Genomic DNA, 19,091 nt, shown 5'->3' on the forward strand with positions numbered 1-19,091 from the left:
TGGTCCCCTCAAGGATTGAACTCACAACCCTGGGTTTAACAGGCCACTGCTCAAACCACTGAGCTATTCCTCCCCCCTATCAGTTGTGTGCATAAGGGATGATGCATGTAAATCCTACGTGCAAAGCTGTACAGATAGAACCTCCTTTGACAATGCAGCCCTGAAACTACTGCACTAACCTGAGGTCTCTGCATCCACCCCAGTATCTTCAGCCACTTTGAGAAAGATCTGACAGGCAAAGAGAGGTTAAAAAGAAAATTAGAAGTGGTCTAACACAGCAATAATGTGCTGTTTGATGTAACATGGGAGGTCCAATGATTCCAGTACAGAATGCATCATTTCAGCATGAGGGGCTATATGGAATATCCCTTGCCTAGAGCAGTGGTTCTCAACCAGGGGTACGTGTACCCCTGGGGGTACTCAGAGGTCTTCCAGGGGGTACATCAACTCATCTAGATATTTGCCTAGTTTTACAACAGGCTACATAAAAAGCACTAGAAAAGATAGTACAAAGTAAAATTTCATAGTCAATGATTTTATACTGCTCTGTATACTATATATACTGAAATGTAAGTACAATATTTATATTCCAGTTGATTTATTTTATAATTATATGGTAAAAATGAGAAAGTCAGCCATTTGTCAGTAATAGTATGGCTGTGACACTTTTTTGGTCTGATTTTTATGTCTGATTTTATAAATTTTTAAGTGAGGTGAAACTTGCGGGTACACAAGACAAACCAGCCTCTTTAAAGGGGTACAGTAGTCTGGAAAACTTCAGAGCCACTGGCCTAGAGCAACGTAGAACATAACCAGTGTGACACCTGAGGACTTGGCAGCCCAATGCAGCCCTATGATTTTTATTGCTGAGGTTGGGACAGTTATTTTTTGCAGGGGAGAGGAACAGAACACATGTTCTTTTAGCTCCAGCTAAGAATGGCATGGGACATTTTTTATCTGAGTACTATTCACAGGATGGAGCAGCCATTAACAATACAGAAGCATGATGCAGAGTAAGCACTTATTGTAACCTTCATCCCTTTCCAATGAGGATGCACATACGAGGCTTGGTATTAGACCGGTGGAAGCAGGGGCGGCTCTAGAAAATCCGCCGCCCCAAGCAGGGCGGCGTGCCGCGCCGCTCGCGTCGCCCTTCCCCGGTCCCGCAGCCGGGGCAGAAGTGGCTGCGGACGGTCCCATGGCTCCGGTGGAGCATTTGCAGGCATGCCTGCGGGAGCTCCGTCTGAGCCGCGAGACCAGCGCACCCGCTGCAGTCATGCCTGCGGGAGCTCGAGCGGAGCCGCGGGAAGAGGGGACCCTCCGCAGTCATGCCTGCGGCAGGTCCGCTTGTCCCGGGGCTCTGGTGGACCTCCCGCAGGCATGACTGCAGCAGGTCCGCCGGAGCCAAATGCCGCCCTGCCGGCAAAATGCCGCCCCACGCGCCTGCTTGGCGCGCTGGGGTCTGGAGCCGGCCCTGGGTGGAAGTCCACCTGCCTTCTAATCAAGAAGTAACAACATTCCCAGCTGTGATGGGATATGCTTTCTGCTGTGGTTTCCTATACAGGAAGGGCCAAATTTTCAAACACAGAAGACAACAATGTTCTAGAAGCTGCTGGAAGAATCAGGTTTTCCTCCAACCAGTTAAAGAGGAAATCATGATGCCAAATGTGTTTCAGAAGGTGTTGGAGAATACAATAGACAGGGCTTCAAGGGGACAGGCTCCTTGTGCTGCTCTGGTGACGCAAAGCTACAGGAAAGCCAGTGTGCCCTAGTGAAAGTGGAATCCCTAGGTGAAGGAGAGTCTGAGTAGGGGACATGACCAAAATGTTGCTGAAATCCAGCAATCCCTGGCTGCTTGGAATGGCCCCATGGAGACTCTTGGAACCAGGTGCACTTACAGCAGCCCCGAGATGTCTGAAAGTACTTGACAAGGTAAGTTAAAACCTGATGGTTAGAAAATAGTTTGGGCCAGACCCCCAGCTGGTGAAAATGGGGAGCTCTACTGTCTATAACAGAGCTGTGCCCACTCACACCAGCTGAGGACCTGGCCCTCAATTTTTAATGCACGTTTCCCTTGTGGGCACACTTAAATTGGGCAGGAGGAGAGAATTCTTTTCACACTTCTGTGGGTTATGAACTCAGGGCCAGACCAGTTCCCTGGTAGACAGGCTTCCCATGGATATACAGGGGATTTTTCCCTGGGGTCTGCAATTATTTGTTTGGCATTGTTTAAGGCATCAGATCAGCTTCAGCTCACATACTTCCTCCAGGGTAGTCTCTGAGATGCCGTAACTTGAGATGCCCAGGTCAGAGAGACGGTCGTCGATCTCATGGAACAGCTCCACAAAAGCTCCCTCTCTTGCAGCTTCATACGGCAAGACGTAGGTTAACTCATGGCCAATCTCCTCTACCAGCCTGGCCTCAGGAACGTGCTTCATAATGAGGTTGGAGATAACAGAGACGTCTGGAGGAACCAAAATACAAGATGCCTGCCCTGTTACTCTGTGAGTCACCGGTAACAAAGACTGCAGAGACTCAGGAATCTTGCTGGGGGACATCCTCAGTTGGGGTAAAACACAACCCACTGAAGGATCGACTTCTATGGAGCTAAGTCCTAGCTGCAGATCCCAGCAGCTATTACTATTTGCAGCATTTCTGAGGACCTTTGAAAACCAAATACAAGCAACAGCCCTGCAAGCCACTCTACACGAGCGTACTCTGTGCAGTGCTAACATATTGGCAAGTACATCGGCTTTGATAGCCCTTAAATTCTGGTCTCATTTGATCATTAGGTGAAATTTCATACTATTCAGCACTTTGCATTCATTATGCTTTGCAAGTATTAAATGTTCCTCAAAATCCCAGATAGGTCAGTGCTGTTATCCTGATTTTACAGATGGAGGAACAGAAGCAGAGAGGTTAAGTGAGTTGCTCAAGACCACAGTGATGAGATTCAATCTCATGCGTGCCTTTTTCAGTCCTTACCTACTGTCAAGGTGTCACTTTCATGGTCACTGCCAAGCCCAGCATCTGAGCTGCTCTGGGAGACACTGTCGTCCTAGGTACATAAGAAAGGATGAACATATGTTAATTGCATCAAAAGCCAGCCAGCTATATGCTGCACTCTCCTTATAACACCATCCAGAGAGGCCCAGCAATCCGGATGCTCTAGGAAGGGGCTATAGCACAAAGGATCTTAATGTTGTTTATTGTAACAAACGGTTGAGATAACTAGTACTGTACGAGGATGTAAGAGCAGAAGCTAGTATCAGTAGCAATGTATTTAATCTGTTCAGGCAAGCAGCCAAATCGCAAAGCAGCAGCATCCATTGTCAGGCCGAAAACACAGGCATTAAAGACATCATGCAAAGCGGCTGTCATGGACACAAGCCTCCAATGCAATGGTTTAACCAAATCTGATCTCAGGGCTGTACCAAGGTAGGTAATGCTTCTGTGCCCAGGGGCGGCTCTAGCAATTTCGCCGCCCCAAGCACGGTGGCACACCGCGGGAGGCGCTCTGGCGGTCGCCGGTCCTGCGGCTCCGGTGGACCTCCTGCAGATGTGCCTGCGGAGGGTCCGCTGGTCCCGCGGCTCCAGTGGAGCATCCGCAGGCATGCCTGCGGGAGGTCCACCGGATCTGCGGGACCAGCGAACTCTCTGCAGGCACGCCTGTGGGAGGTCCACCAGAGCCGCCTGCCGCCCTCCCGGCGACAGGCAGAGCGCCCCCCATGGCATGCCACCCCAAGCACGCGCTTGGCGCACTGGGGTCTGGAGCCGGCCCTGTCTGTGCCGTGCTAAGGGATTTCTTTTCAATGCATTTACTCCATTACATTTTAACTTCTTGGCAGCCTTAAGTTTTGGTGTAAGGAGGATAAAGATGGAAGGAGAAAGGAAGTGGACAGCTGCTATGGGAACTGTACCTTTTTCAGGTACGACACCGTACTGCTGCTGTTTCTGCAGGAGCTCAGAGAAGAGTCCACGTCCTTCTTGACCAGGGTCAGGTAATAGCCTGTTCCTAGCTGGTTCTTCAGGAACAGGGAAGAGCCAACGCAACACAGTTTGCCATTAGAAATGATGGCGATCCTGTCCCCTAGGATGTCTGCCTCATCCATGTGGTGTGTGGACAGAATGATGGTGCGGCCTGTAAATAAAGAAGATAAGACAAACACCAAGGAGTTTGCCAGTAAGTCAACAATATCAACGTCCCTAGGTCATGGGGGATGCAAGCACCCTGCCTTCGCCATGCTGCTAAATGGGAGGTGGGTCCCTGGTATGAGGGGGAATGGTATGGAAGAAGTTAACAACTAGCTCAGGTGGATTCTCTCCTCTCCTTCATGACCCAGTCCCCATCCTGTTTGTATTTTGCCACTCGCCTTGGTAGGCATTTACAGTGCTAGCTATGGAAACGGAACAAGCGACACCCAGCGGTGAGTGGACGCACAGTGATCTGAGCAGTGTAAGATGTGGTGCACCTCAATTCCTGATTCACCAGGTCCTGCTCAACTGGAGCAAGGGTTGTGATTTCAGAGTACACCAATGAAAGGGGTTTCATACCAACAAGTAGGCCCACATAACACCAGAGGGCTTTACCCTAATGCAGACACCAGGAGTCAGCTTCTGAACTGAGCTATATCCATATGAATCCTCTGGAGTTACTCCAAATTTACACCTGTGGGAGTGAAATCAGAATCTGCCCTCCTATCCTCTTCCCTCAGTGGGTAGTGAACGTAGAACATGGCTTACTCTTGAGCACTGAAATGCAGTTCCACCAATTATAGAGAAGTGGCTCGTTATAACGAGACTGCAAAAAGGGTCTCATTAACGGGGAATGCAGGTGGCTGGGTGCCCTGAGCCCAGGGCTAGGGCTGTTTGTTGCCATCTTCTACTAGGGCACCAAGGGATTTGCAATGACACATTAGTAACAATTCCCCCATACAATCAGCAAAGGTAGAACCATGTATTTTATCTAAGCCACAAGCCACTGATGCCCTTTTGCTTCCAACTATAACTGGGTGAAAGAACAGATACCTTGGCGATACTTCAGAAGCAGCTCCCATATCCCTCGGCGAGAGTAAGGATCCACCCCAGCTGTTGGTTCGTCCAAAATGACAACCTTTGATCCACCCACAAAGGCCAAGGCCACAGACAGCTTTCTCTGCATGCCACCTGCAAAGCGAGAGAAGAATTCAGGATGGAGATGTGAACAACGAAGCAGAGATCTGTGCCGTAAGGTGCTGTGGTGGAGATGGCTAGAACCAGATTCCCCACCTCCTTCTGAAGCCACATGCCTTTTGAAGCCATGTGTGCACACAGATGAAGTTACATGACTCTAGGCTCCATCCTCCCCCCATGACAGAGTTCTGCACCATGCCAAGGAACAAGTGGGGGGGGGGCGGCGCCCTTAAGGAGCTGGTCGTTGCTCCTGGATCTTGCGCTGCTCAGCACCAGCATTAGAGCAGCTGACAAGCTGATCTAACTTATCTGACTGGTGTAAAGTCTGCAAAGTACCTTACTGCCAATGGAGAATGGCAGAGTGGACTCCACACCATCCCACCACGTCCCTACACTGGGAGTGAGGCGGCTGGCGCAGGAGCCTACACCAGTGGAGTGTTCTCTCACACAAGGGGGATTCTCAGTTAGCCGTCTAGGGGCAGAATCCACTCACCTGGCATTGCCTGAGTGGGACAAAGTGAACAGAGCAGACTGGAGAATACAGACAGTGGCTTTAACCACGTTGCTTTTGTTTAACTTGCTCCAGTCACTGCCCAGGGTACCAGGCATATTGTTCTAGTTTTACATTTTATTAAGATGTCTAGAGATTTTTGGACACTGGGTGCTAATAAATTCAATAGCATATTTACTATGAGAGCTTTTGTAATGACTGTCACCTTGGATTGAAGCTGGGACCTCCAGAACTAAAGCATGAGCTTGTGCTAAAAGATTAAGTCAGTATAGAAGATTCACGTCTTCTATGGGTCAGGCACCGAGAGTGGTGGGTAATGCACACTCAGCCTTGGTTAACATACTTGCCCTAGGCAGAGGAAGCTCAAACCAAACACCTCAGGCCTCTAGCCATTTGAATCCCAGATGAGCACCCAGTCTTTGTTGTCAACAGGCATAGGTGCTGACTTACTCCGATCCCGGGGGATGCTCGACCCCCGGCTCTGCCCCAGGCCCTACCTCCACTCCACCCCTTCCCCCAAGCTCCCACCCCTGCTCTGCCTCTTCCTGCCCCTTGCCTCCCACCCCCAGTGCCTCCTGCACGCCACTGAGCAGCTGATCTGCGGGAGGCACTGGGGAGAGGGGGAGGAGCTGATTGGCAGGGCTGCTGGTGGGTGGGAGGCTCGGGGGGGAGGGGGGAGATGCTGATCTGCAGGGCTGCCAGTGGGTGCTGAGCACCCACTCTTTTTTTCCCATGGGTGCTCCAGCCCCGGAGCATCCACGGAATCGGCACCTATGTCAACAGGAATTGAACCTTGGCAGCTCCAGAACTAAGAGCATAAGTCTCCTCAGCTTGAGCTAAAGGACTATGTTCCCAAGCTATTAGCTGTAGCAGACCCACCTCTGTTGTAGATCAGGCATAGAGGTGGATACTCAACACGCACTGAGTGACAGGTTACACTGTAGTATCTTGCTTTGCCTCTCGGTATTAGGGAACTACAGTGCCCTTCTCAAAGCCGCCTCAGCAGCTGAGATGAGACACGCAAAGGGCTGAAGAGTTGGACCTACCAGAGAGTTTGCTGGTTCTAGCTTTGAGTTTGTGAGGCAGGCCGACATCCATCACCATCTGCTGCATCTCTTCTTTCACCTTTTTTTCTGACAGCCCTTTCAGACGAGCGTAGAACCAGATGTGCTCTTCCACAGTCAGCCTAAGGAGCAGGGAGCAGAACCAGCAAGGCACTATGTCTGTCAGGCTCGGACTCATCCCATGAACTGTTTTTTTTAATTAGTTAAAAAAACCATACTTATTTAGGCAGGAAAATATTATACAGGGCTAAGATTTTTGGAAGTGACTAATGATTTTGGGCACTCAACCTGGAACACCTTAGAAGGGCCTGATTTCCAGAGGGCAGGTGCTCAGTGCTATCTGAAAATCAGGCCATATTAAGTTGCCTCAGGTTGGACTCCCAAACACTGAGGTACCCCAAATCATTAGTCACTTTGGAAAATTTTGGCCTATTTTTTTAATGGAAGGAACAGTTTTCTAAAAGAAAAACTGGAAAAATGGTCTCGATGGATGTGCAAGGCATTGCTGATAGACCACAGATACATCTAACAATAAAACAGAACCTACTTCTGTCCAGCTACAGATTCTTAACAGCTCCATCACTGAACTATCCCAGACCACATATACAACTCAGAATAGCACCTCCTGGGAGAGAAGTAACCCCTAGTATAAGCCACTATTTGCTGGTTTGAGCCCATGAGGTGCAATGTCTCCCATGTGACACCAACCACCCTCAGCTTCCATTGAATATTATGTTCCAGATCCGCAGCTGGTGTAACCAATCCACTCCCTTCAACTGAGCTATGCTGAATTACACCACTGAGGATCTGGCCAAATATGGTACATTTTAACATCCTGATTCTTGGTTCATTCCCATTTACCAATATATTGATAGTACTTCAACACTACTTCATTGTTCAACTGCCTTTAAACAGCAGCCCTGGCCAATGATATGCCGGTTACATCTACTTCTATAGGCACATTTGCTAACCGCTGTCCTGTGGAGTTACTCTGGACTTGCACAAGCAAGAGAGACCAGAAGTGGGCCTTGAGCCATAGAGGATGGTACTGTCAGAAAACGAGAAAAGGAATCCTCTGTCATATTAAATAAGCGCACACACATTTTTGTTTTGTGCTACAGCCCCCATCATTGCGCTTCTTGGCTGCTACTCACAAGTCAAAGAGGACATTGTGCTGGGGACAGACACCCAAGTTCTGCCTGATGGTGCTGAGCTCGGAGCGGATATCTTTGCCCAGGATGAAGGCCGTGCCCGAGGTCGGAGGAAATAAGCCAGTTAAGATGGACCTGAATGACAAATGCAGTAAATAGTAAGTGAGCTCCAAAACGGTACAGCACAATCCAAATCAAGAGGGGGCTTGTTCCACATGCACTAGGGAGTGAAAGGACAATGGCTAGGATAGAGTCTTGCTGATATCCCATAACATGTGATTATTCCCCAAAGGAAAACAATCAGAGAAACATCTCACACGTGAACTTTTGGGTTTAATGAGAGCTGGACTGAACCACATGCTCTTGGTTCTGGGGGAGAAAAATATCCTTCCCACTCCCTAAAAGCTTTTAATGCTTTCAGAATTCATTTCCTTATTCTGATAAAGCGAGGTCACAAAGGGGGTTATTAAAAAGTGCTGCTGACACTGTACCAAGTCAGCCACAGTCTTGATCTGGAAGTGTGACAATTCACTGGCACCATTCCCCAATATCGGTGTATTTCATTGGCCAGATTCTCAGCAGATGTAAACCAGCAGAGCGCTACTGAAGTCAGCGGAGATACACTGATTTACACCTGCTGAGTCTCTGGCCTTGTGTATTTAATCTATACATCTATCCACATGCACATATTATATTGTCACGTTTAGACAAAACACTGTTTCAGAACCACTCTAATAAGAGGACCTCCCCCACCCTTAAAAATACTGTCCTTACATGGTTGTGGTTTTCCCAGCTCCATTGTGTCCCAGAAAGGATGTGATCTGCCCTTCAAAGAAATTCAGTGTAAGCCCATCCACAGCAACCTTCTTGCCATCACGATAAATCTTCACCAGGTTCTGAATGGAGACCCCCAGGCTAAGATGATTGGGTTCCTCCTCCATGCAGTCTGCGAGAAGAATAAGTAATCAGCAAGGCAGCGTAAAATAGACACAGCACCAATAATATTAATACACATCTCATCTTACAATGAGAACCCGCAGTGAAGTGGGGCATTTAGAAAGCTTCGTAATCTCCCTTCCCAGGGTGTTATCCCTCCATGGAGGTTCATTTTAGCTTGGCACTAATTAGTTCTTTGGAGGCCAGCTGTAAGGGCCTGATCCAATGCCAGATGTAGTCAGTGGATACGTATCTGCCTATCAGATCAGGCCCCATGTCAGAGAGGACCCAGTCCTGTGAGATACTGAGCACACTCCATTGAAATCAGTGGAAGTGGAGGGAATGTCACAGCTCACAGGTTCATGCCTCAATGCCAAAGGAGAGCCCAATCCTGCCTGCCTTATTTGGGCAAGATTTCCAGTGATGTATGTGGGAGTTTTATTGGAATATGGACTGCACAATCATGCTCACATTCTGTTAGTTATCAGGGGAACAAATAGTGAGTAGGACAGGAGCAGCTTTAATTTCATGATGCTAAATCCTGACATCTTTTCACGCAGTCCTTACCCCGGGTAAGTCCCAACTTCACTCATTTAAACCTAAACACCTGCCTTCTGGCCCAGCGTGGGTCAGACACTTACTCTCCGATGGCCCTTTGTGATCAGAACGAGCATGCCGCCTCTCCTCATATTCCTCACCGAACCAATAGGACTTTGTGAAGGGGAAGTACCAAGGCCTGGGAATTCCGTACTGGCCTATATGGGGAGGAAAGCATTCATGTGAACCCAGCAACATCCACAATAAGGTCTCTATATTTAAAGGCAGAGGGCCAGTACTGAAGCATCGTATCTCCAGCTGTCAGGCCTTGGAGAACAGCAGCACATACATGAGAAGGTGAAAATCCTCCTTCTAGAATGGAAATTGGCAACAGATTGAGAAAGAGATTTTAGCCAGGTGGGGAATATTAGATGATTTCCAAACATTACAACCAATCTTCCCAAATCCCACTTTACTCTAATAGTTAAAGGCCCGATTGTGGGAGGTGCTAACCACCCTGTGTCAGGTACCAAGTGTCCTCAACTCCTGGCAAAGCCAATGGGAATTGAAGAGGCTGAGAATCTCATAGGAGGTGCTAGCACCTGGCTGGACTGAGCCTAGTTTGTATGTGGGGGCACTTGGAAAGTGTCCAGGAGTTTGATCAGTGGCTTTGATCTGATAAAATTGATGGTGCGGGGTTGCCCCCTTCCCCCTTCTGTAACATGTGCTGCCTGGAACGTGAAACGCTCTTGACGAATGGGCAGGAATACGCAGTACACCACATCTCTAGGCAACAGTAAAGGCTCACCTGGGAAGACAGACTCAATGTACCAGGTCATAACCCCATAGAGGAAGGTATCAAACAACATCATGAAGGCAGATGTGGTGAGGTTGAAGCCATCTTCTTCCAGGGGGCTTTCAAAGAGGTTGTCCCACTGCACGCCAACTCCCTGCTCCTCAAACAATGCAAAGTACTCACAGCCAAACCCAAAGGCAACCGGGGACAGTAGGCTCTAGGAGAGCAAGATGTTCACACTCTTGAGACCATTCACAAACTCATCTCTTTATCTTTAAAAATAAACAAAGAGGGGGCTGCTCAGCCCTCATGCTAGCGTCATGACTCATAACACAAAGGGTGGAAGCCGGACCCTACTGAACTCAATGGCAAAACTCCCATTGGGGCCAGGATTTTCACTTAGGGCTCAGCAAGCTCCCATTGCCTAGTTTTGTGCTTGCATAGACCTCCTCAGTTTGAAAGCTTGACTCCTACTCAAACTTGACAGGATTTGTGTTGCTCTTTGAAGAGACTGAAACAAGGAGCAGAGGTAGAGAGAATGATGCAGTAGAATAAGTATATGTGTGTGTGTGTATACACATAAGTAAAATGAGGGGATTCTCTCCCCTAGTAACCAGCAATGACTTCCCTTTAGCTACAGAAACATGTTGTCCTTGTTTGTTTTTATTGAGTCCCCCGGGAAGAAAACCTAATGGATCTTTTTTGAAGAGATGGTGTGAGCACAACTGCATGCAACATTGAAGGTGTGGGCATACCATGGATTTATATAGTGGCATTATGATAATTACTGTCTTATTACTATCCCTTTCCTAGTGGTTCCTATCATTCTGTTAGCTTTCTAGACTGCTGCTGCACATTGAGCAGATGTTTTCAGAGAACTATCCACAGTGACTCCAAGATCTCTTTCTTGAGTGGTAAAAGCTAATTTAGACCCCAACATTTTGTATGTATAATTAGGATTATGCTTTCCAATATACATTACTTTGCACTTATCGATATTCAGTTTCATCTGCCATTTTGTTGCCCAATCACCCAATTTAATGAGATCCTTTTGTAAGTCCTTGCAGTAGCTTTGGACTTAATTATCTGGTGTAATTTTGTATCAACTGCAAATTTTGCCACCTCACTCTTTACCCCTTTTTCCAGATCAATTACGAATATGTTGAACAGCACTGGTCCCAGTACAGATCCCTGGAGGAACCCGCTCTTTACCTCTCTCCATTCTGAAAACTGACCATTTATTCCTACCTTTTGTCTTCTTGTCTTTTAACCAGTTATTGATCCATGAGATGACTCCCTCTTTCCCATGACTGCTTACTTTGCTTAAGAGCCTTTGGTGAGGTACCTTATCAAAGGCTTTCTGAAAGCCCAAGTACACTATATCCATTGGATCACCATTGTCCAGAGGTTTGTTGACCCCTCAAAGAATTCTAATGGTTTGGTAAGGCATGATTTCCCTTTACAAAAGCCATGCTGACTTTTCCCTAACAAATCATGTTCATCTACGTGTCCGATAATTCTGTTCTTTACTATAGTTTCAACCTTTTTGCCTGGTACTGAAGTTAGGTTTACTGGCCTGTAATTGCAGGTATCACCTCTGGAGCCTTTTTTAAAAATTGGTGTCACATTAATTATCCTTCAATCATCTGGTACAGAAGATGATAGGTCACATGCCACAGTTAGTAGTTCTGCAATTTCATATTTGAGTTCCTTCAGAACTCTTGGGTGATCCTTGTGATTTATTACTGTTTAGTTTATCAATTTGTTCCAAAACCTCCTCTATACTTACGTCAATCTGGGACAGTTCCTCAGATTTGTCACCTAAAAAGAATAGCTCAGGTGTGCTACTCTCCCTCACATCCTCTGCAGTGAAGACCGATTGAAAGAATTAATTTAACTTCTACAGAATGGCCTCATCTTCCTTGAAAGTGCTCCTTTAGCACCTTGATCGTCCAGTGGCCCCACTGCTTGTTTGGCTGGCTTCCTGCTTCTGATGGACTTAAACATTTTTTTGCTGTTAGTTTTTGAGTCTTTTGCTGGTTGCTCTTCGGATTCTTTTTTGGCCTGCCTACTTATACTTTCACACTTGATTTACTGGAGTTTATGCGCTATTGTCCTCAGTAGGATTTGACTTCCAGTTTTTAAAGGATGCTGTTTTGCCTCTAACTGATTCTTTTACTTTGATGTTTAGCCATTGTGGCACATTTTTGGACCCTGTACTAGCCTGAGAAGTTCTCAAAAATCTCAATCTGCATGATGGTCATCCATCCCTATCTGCATTGGGATCACTGAAGTGTTCAGAGAGTCACAGATTTTACAGCCAGAAGTGACCATCATGATCATCTAGTCTGAGCTCCAGCATAACACAATCTGTGGAATTCCACCCAATGCTCCTGGACCTGAGCCCAAGGTTTGAACACTATGCTATTATGTGGCTAGACAGTGCCCCAGTGGTAGTTCTTCGTGCTGCTATGCTGAAGACTGGGGTTTGGTTTGTTTCCCCCTTCTCTTGCTCCCCAGATGACTAGACCGCAGTATGGGGGAAGGGAGGGAGTGTTGTACGCAGCCACCCCCAGTGAGTTAAGGAATGCTGTGGAGAGTCTCTAAAGGGAGGCTCTCAGATGGACAGGCCTCTGGGGGAGGGCAGCTTAAGGGTTTGATCTTGTCACAAACAGGCAATACTACATGAACTGCACCAGGGCAGCATCAGGCCTCACAGTAGCAGATGGGGGAATCTCAGTACTCCATGAAGAGCACGCCCAGAGATCGCTTCCCCACTCCCAGGCTCCCTGATCACTAACAAACCCAGAAAGTTCTTCATCAGTGCCGGCTCTGATGGCCCATTGCCCTGGGTACAGTGGAAAACACTGGCCTCTTGCACCCCACAGCCCCACACGCTAAAGAGCCACCAAGCGCATTGCTGGCCACGGCATGATATTCAATACAGCTCCTCTGTGCCACACCCGCCGCAACTCACCGCGAACATTTTCAGCGAGACGCTCACATAGTCCTGCCAGGCGACGCACAGCACGTAGGGAAGGTAGAGGGTGAAATAGATGATCCCCCCACAGGCTGTTGCCAAGTTGGCCCTGGAGAACATGGTGCTGATGAGGAAGCACTGCAAGATGGTCACCACGGCGAAGACGGAGAGGAATACAAACACCACGCTGGGGTCGCTATAGGGCAGCAGGTTTCCCATCTTGGCAAGGAGGAGATACATGTGTCACAAGGCAAACAGGGCTCACTGAGAAGCAATGAACAGGGCTCACTTGCAGAATCACTATTCAGAACAGAACTACCTTTTAACTGCTTTAGCTGCCCAGTCCTGTAAGCAGGAGGGATTGTGACCGTGCCAGAGGTGCATTTTGCCCTAGGCACGGTACTCTGCACACTGAGATGCACTGAAACAATTAACTGAAGCACCCTTATTGTCTTAAATCGGTGGTTCTCAGCCAGGGGTACACGTACCCCTGGCTGTATATTTATTCATCTAGATATTTGCCTAGTTTTACAACAGGCTACATAAGAAGCACTAGCAAAGGCAGCAAAAACTAAAATTTCATACAGACAGTGGCTTGTTTATGCTGCTCTGTATACTATATACTGAAATGTAAGTACAGTATTTATATTCCAATTGATTTATTTTATAATGATACGGTAAAAATGAAAGTCAGCACTTTGTCAGTAATAGCATGCTGTGACCCTATTGTATGTTTATGTCTGATTTTGTAAGCAAGTAGTTGTTAAGTGAGGTGTAACTTGGGGATACGCAAGACAAATCAGACTCTTTAAAGGGGTGCAGAAGTCTGGAAAGGTTGAGAGCCACTGTTTTAAATCACTCAGCCTCGTTTTGGAACCAAGAGCCTCTTCCCAGTGAGTCACTGCCTGATCCAAGTTCGTAGAATATTAACCCCACAGCATTCGTTACCAGGCTGATTGTTAGCAGGGCCCCGCGTTATGCCGCCCCACAGGAAATCAACACTGCTGAGAAGGGGAGAGAGAGAAACTGTGATGGTGCCAGCCTCACCTTCAGGATCAGCACCAGAAGCCCAGCACTCATGAGGAGGGGGATGAGGCTGCTGATGAACCAGCTGAACCAGAGGATACCATTGTCCAGGCCCATGATTCTCATGGTCTCCTTCAGCCGGGCTTCCTTCTCGTACACAATCCCCTTGATTATTACAGCCACTGAGTAGATCCAAGCCAGAGTCATGAAGAGGGGCATGGAACGGCCCATGACACGCAGGAATCTGGTGGCAGGAAAGGAAAAAGCCAGGGGCAAGATGGTTGTGGTTATTTGCTTTAGAGAGCGTCACCAAGGGCTGCCGGGTACCCTACAGGTGCAGAGGAGGAGGATCACAGTACTGCCTAGGGCTCCCTGTCAGGGCCAGGGCTCCATTGTGCAAAGTGAAGTATGCACACAGGACCGGGGCCTCACCTGCTGTAAATCGGCATCGCTCCCTGGAAGTCACTGGGGGAGCGAGCGACTCACAACTCTGCACTGCTGCTCTATTAGCAGGGCAGTGCTTTACGACCTTTCTAGACTAGTCCCCGGCCACTTCTGGGCCAGACTGCAACTGCACAAGCCTGGGTGGAGGAGAGCACCCGGGGACCAATCCCTGCTCCCTCCATTGCTGACCCTTGCCACTCCAGCCAGAGGCCTGGCCAGGCACCGAGAGGGGGCGATACAGTACTGTCCTGATAATGCACTCTCCCACCCTCCACACTCTGCAGTTGGGAGGCACCATCCTGCAGAGAGCTCTTCTGGGGCAGGGCCTCCATGTGCAGCCCCCCCCCCCCCCCCCAGGAGCCATCCTGGAGCCAGAAACGCTTTGGGTACCTGCATAGAGCGATACACCCAATCCCATATTGAGGAGCCCTGTTCATGCACCAGTATAGGAATGCACAGGTCCCACTAGAGCAAATCAGCAGGGTAACAGCTGGCCCAACCCTGCCTGATAATGCCAGTGGCCGCACTTCCAGTGACTCAGGAGCAGACACAAACCCTGCTACCTAGTAGACCTACTGCATAACTTACATATCATCCACGTAACAGGGGTAGGGCATCTGCTGCACATAGACACCAGTCTTCTTCTCTGTGCCTGTCAGTGCCCTGATGATCGCCTGCTCCACAACATCCTGCAAGTACACAAAGCCGCCCCAGACATACCGCATGTCTTCAAAGGGGTCGGCACGAGGACCGGGGTCCCAGTACCTAAGCCAAGGGAACAAAGATCACCTGTTAGAAATCCTTACTGGCCTAGAGTCTCCCAACACCTCTCTTGAGAAGGCAGTTAGGCAGCACTCACCCATCCTTAATCTTGTTTGTCCTTTCCACATTGTCTATGTCCATCCGTATCTTGTACTTGATGTGAGGAGGCAGCTCTACACTGTTTGAGGTGATTTCAGGGAAGACAATGCCAGCCCAGAACTTCCTCTCCTCCAGGAGCTCCATGGACCTGTTTATGAGCCGCACTTCTGTGGCCACAGGCTCCAGCTTGTCCAGGTTAACACACTAGATGAAGACAGATTTGTAAGTCCCTGGGCAGAGTTTATTACACAGGGTTATATGTTGGTAGCTCCAGTGATAGAACCCATTCAAGCCTTTGAAACGAGGGACCCGGAGATGATAACACCTTCACCTAAAAGATGGGGCAAAGCTACACTGTGCTGGAACACACGGTCATTCATTCATAGAGGTGGAATCCAATGAGTTCAATAACTCCTAGCTTTAAAACCGCTGCAGTTTCTCCTGCAGTCACTGGGTAATACCAGATGCAGAAAAACAAGCATCCAGGGCGCTGATGAGATCAGCCATTATCAGCTGCCCATAATGGTGGGGCAGGACTGTCACTGGAAACCACATGGAACATGCAAGATAGGATTTTGTCAAAGATGGGGGCCTAAAGTTAGGCTCTTCTCTCTGTATTTTGGCACCTAAGTGAGCAGCCTGAGTTTCGGAAGTGCTGACCACCAGGGGCGGCTCTCTCTTTTTTGCTGCCCCAAGCCCGGCAGTCAGGCGGCCTTCGGTGGCGTTTATGCAGGAGGTCTGCCGGTCCCACGGCTTCGGCGGCAGTTCAGTGGGTGATCTGCCGGTCCCGCGCCTTTGGCGTACCCGCCGCCGAATTGCCACCAAAGCTGCGGGACCGGCGGACCTCCTGCAGAAACGCTGTTGAAGGCTCTCTGACTGCCGCCCCCACCCCGGCTTGCCGCCCCAGGCACACGTTTGCTGTGCTGGTGCCTGGAGCCACCCCTGCTGACCACCCAGCAGCTCCCCCTGAGGCTAGGACACTTACTTAGATGCCTAAATGTGGGCTTAGGAGCAATTGTTTCAGATTTTAAATCTTGGCTGCAATGTTTTATTGCTTTCTTAATGCAAATCTCCTAGGAGCATTGATGGTGTGAACCATGACACTGCAAACCCAGACACCAAACTACCACTCATAAGCACTGAGCTTTTTACAGTATGACTCTCCTAGACCCCTTGCAGAGAGCATGGCTTGGCCTTGTACTGGAGGACATGCATGAGCAAACGTTACCTAACAGCAGCAGCAAGCTCACCTCCATGAAGCGAGAGATGGTTTGGACAGCCCGGTCAGTCTCATTGAAGGCATCCATCCAGGTATATGTGAAGCCATTCACTGGCTGAATGTCTTCTGGGGACTTTGCCAAGAACAGGGAAACATCTTGAATCGTCCATGTTGAGCCGCTCAAGTGAGTGTCCCAGAGGCCTTTGCTTTTCAGCAGTGTCTGCAATTATGGTGCCGGGGAAAATAAGGACTGTTAGGCTCAGGTTTGGATTCCCCCCAGCAAGGCAGAGCTTGTACCAAGCTACCATGACTCTTTCCCCTTGGACCTGGAAGTCCAGCTCTGGACAAAGACTGAGAATGGAGAGTTTACTGAGCACATGAATGCTCTTCAGCACGTCATGTTACTAATTCTGCCGATGCACGGGACTTCCATCAGAGAAGCCCAGGTTCCCAGAGCGCAGCATCACATTAACTGCAGTGTGACAAAATGAAAATTCCCAGGGGAAAATAACATTCAGGGGAGACGCAGAATTGCTAGTGTCAAATGGGGTGTCCAAGTTGCCTGACAGAGGAGCCTCGTTTGGCAGCTTGCTAGATGACTGAAGGCTACTCCCAGTTCGCATGACAATAAACATGTTGCAGCTACTCTTAGAGAACACAAATCCCAGAACAGATTGGCCACCTACATCATGGTCTAGCTATCTGGTAGAGGCAGCATGATCTGGTGGGCAGGCCACAGGACTGAGACTCAGCAGGCCGGGTTTCTAATCCCTGTTCTGCCATTGGCCTATTGTGCGACTTTGGGCAAGTCACTTCGTTGCTCTGTGCCTCAGTTTCCCCTCCCACACTTTGTCCTGTCCATTTAAACCATGCAGGGCCATGACTATCTCTCACAATGAGTATGCACGGGTCTTAGCACAGTGGCATCATGATCTTAGCCTAGGCTCAACTGGAATACAAGGGATAGCTCAGTGGTTTGAGCATGGGCCTGCTAAACCCAGGGTTGTGAGTTCAATCCTTGAGGGGGCCACTTAGGGATGTGGGGCAAAATCAGTACTTGGTCCTGCTCGTGAAGGCGGGGGGGTGGGACTCGATGACCTTTCAGGGTCCCTTTCAGCTCTATGAGATAGATAATATATGGTGATATACCTATCTGAGGTATTCCCAGGGTGCCCAACACCCTATGTCCTGCCTTGCAGGCTGAGAGTTGACTCTGGACTGCTCTCTCTACTGCAGGTGGAGGGCAGCAGAGAACCACACACTTTGGACACTCAGAGCCTGCCCAATGACACTGTAAATACACTCACAGGCACATTTGGGAACAACAACTCTCCAGCAGGTGGCAGCCTTGTTCCGGTCTCTGCGAAAGTGGGAAGAGTTGCAAAACACCTCCTGCCCCACAACCAACCCAAAAGCCATCCTTGGAAAGCAGGGAAGGAAGAAGGAGATTTTTCAGCTAATTGGTGGTTGCTACATGCTGCTGACACCTTCCAAACAATTCTTTGCTTTGAGCAGAGCCGAAGGGGTGATCGAGTGTAACCGGGAATTCAGTTCCCGAGGTGCTAAGCGTAAATATCAATGCAGCAAGGCTGACCCTGCCTCCTCCGAGGTATTTATTGTAAGTTACTGCACACTGTTGCTCTGGAAGCAAAGAGGTTACACAAGGAGGAACTGCTGGCTGAACCATCTCTCTCACAGACAGAGTGGGTAATAACATTAAAGAGAAGGGACATTCCAAATATGCAGGACAAATACTAAAACACTTAATGAAAGAATCTATGGAGGAGGGCTGTTAGAGGAAGGCTAATCTTGGACTAAAGGCACTGAACCCAGGAGATCTGGGTTCAGTGCCTTTAGTCCAGGAGATCTGGGTTCAGTTCCCAGCTGTGCCATGGACCCTGGGGTGACCTTGGGCAAGTCATGTAATCTTGTGTCTTAGTTCCCCGTCTGTAAAATGGAAATGAACTTCCTTTGACTGTTTATGCTGGAAGTAAGACTGTCTCCTCTACCACTCTACCACATGTAACATTACGTACCATATCAGGATATGTAGAAAAGAGGGAAGTGTTAACTACAAAGGATATGGCTAAGCAGAAGAACAACAAATCTAAGGAATGGTTACAAACTATACAAATAGGAAATTGACTTTTGAGCATACTTCAGACTAAAGAAAGGTAAAGAATTTAAACCTGAATAGCTGTTTCAGACACACAGTGCAAATGGGAATGAGATTAAAAAAATAACATGGCAAAGCAGGAAAAAAGGGCAGAATACGTCAGGCTGGTGAAGGAGAACACAGGAAAGAAAAACAGAAATGGAAAGGGGGGATTGTGCTCCAGCACTTTCTCTTGTCCCTTCTGTGTCTATATTTTGTCTCCTTAGGGTCTGTTCATC

General features: G+C 48.5%; 1 protein-coding gene across 1 annotated transcript in view; it reads right to left on the reverse strand.

The window, feature by feature from the left end:
- LOC123372271 (phospholipid-transporting ATPase ABCA1) overlaps nucleotides 1-19,091 on the reverse strand; it is a 156,097-nt gene that overhangs the window by 30,117 nt on the left and 106,889 nt on the right. Inside the window, exons 12-26 of the mRNA XM_045020273.1 lie at nucleotides 16,729-16,917; nucleotides 15,477-15,682; nucleotides 15,206-15,382; nucleotides 14,195-14,417; nucleotides 13,145-13,366; nucleotides 10,180-10,384; nucleotides 9,476-9,589; nucleotides 8,673-8,844; nucleotides 7,902-8,033; nucleotides 6,730-6,869; nucleotides 5,029-5,166; nucleotides 3,921-4,141; nucleotides 2,986-3,058; nucleotides 2,262-2,464; nucleotides 180-228 (exon numbers count right to left, since the gene is read on the reverse strand). Of these exons, the coding sequence (XP_044876208.1) occupies nucleotides 180-228; nucleotides 2,262-2,464; nucleotides 2,986-3,058; nucleotides 3,921-4,141; nucleotides 5,029-5,166; nucleotides 6,730-6,869; nucleotides 7,902-8,033; nucleotides 8,673-8,844; nucleotides 9,476-9,589; nucleotides 10,180-10,384; nucleotides 13,145-13,366; nucleotides 14,195-14,417; nucleotides 15,206-15,382; nucleotides 15,477-15,682; nucleotides 16,729-16,917 (2,464 nt within the window). The remainder of the gene's footprint in view (nucleotides 1-179; nucleotides 229-2,261; nucleotides 2,465-2,985; nucleotides 3,059-3,920; nucleotides 4,142-5,028; nucleotides 5,167-6,729; nucleotides 6,870-7,901; nucleotides 8,034-8,672; nucleotides 8,845-9,475; nucleotides 9,590-10,179; nucleotides 10,385-13,144; nucleotides 13,367-14,194; nucleotides 14,418-15,205; nucleotides 15,383-15,476; nucleotides 15,683-16,728; nucleotides 16,918-19,091) is intronic.

Source organism: Mauremys mutica, chromosome 6 (assembly GCF_020497125.1).
Source record: "Mauremys mutica isolate MM-2020 ecotype Southern chromosome 6, ASM2049712v1, whole genome shotgun sequence".
NCBI classification, from domain to species: Eukaryota; Metazoa; Chordata; order Testudines; family Geoemydidae; genus Mauremys; species Mauremys mutica.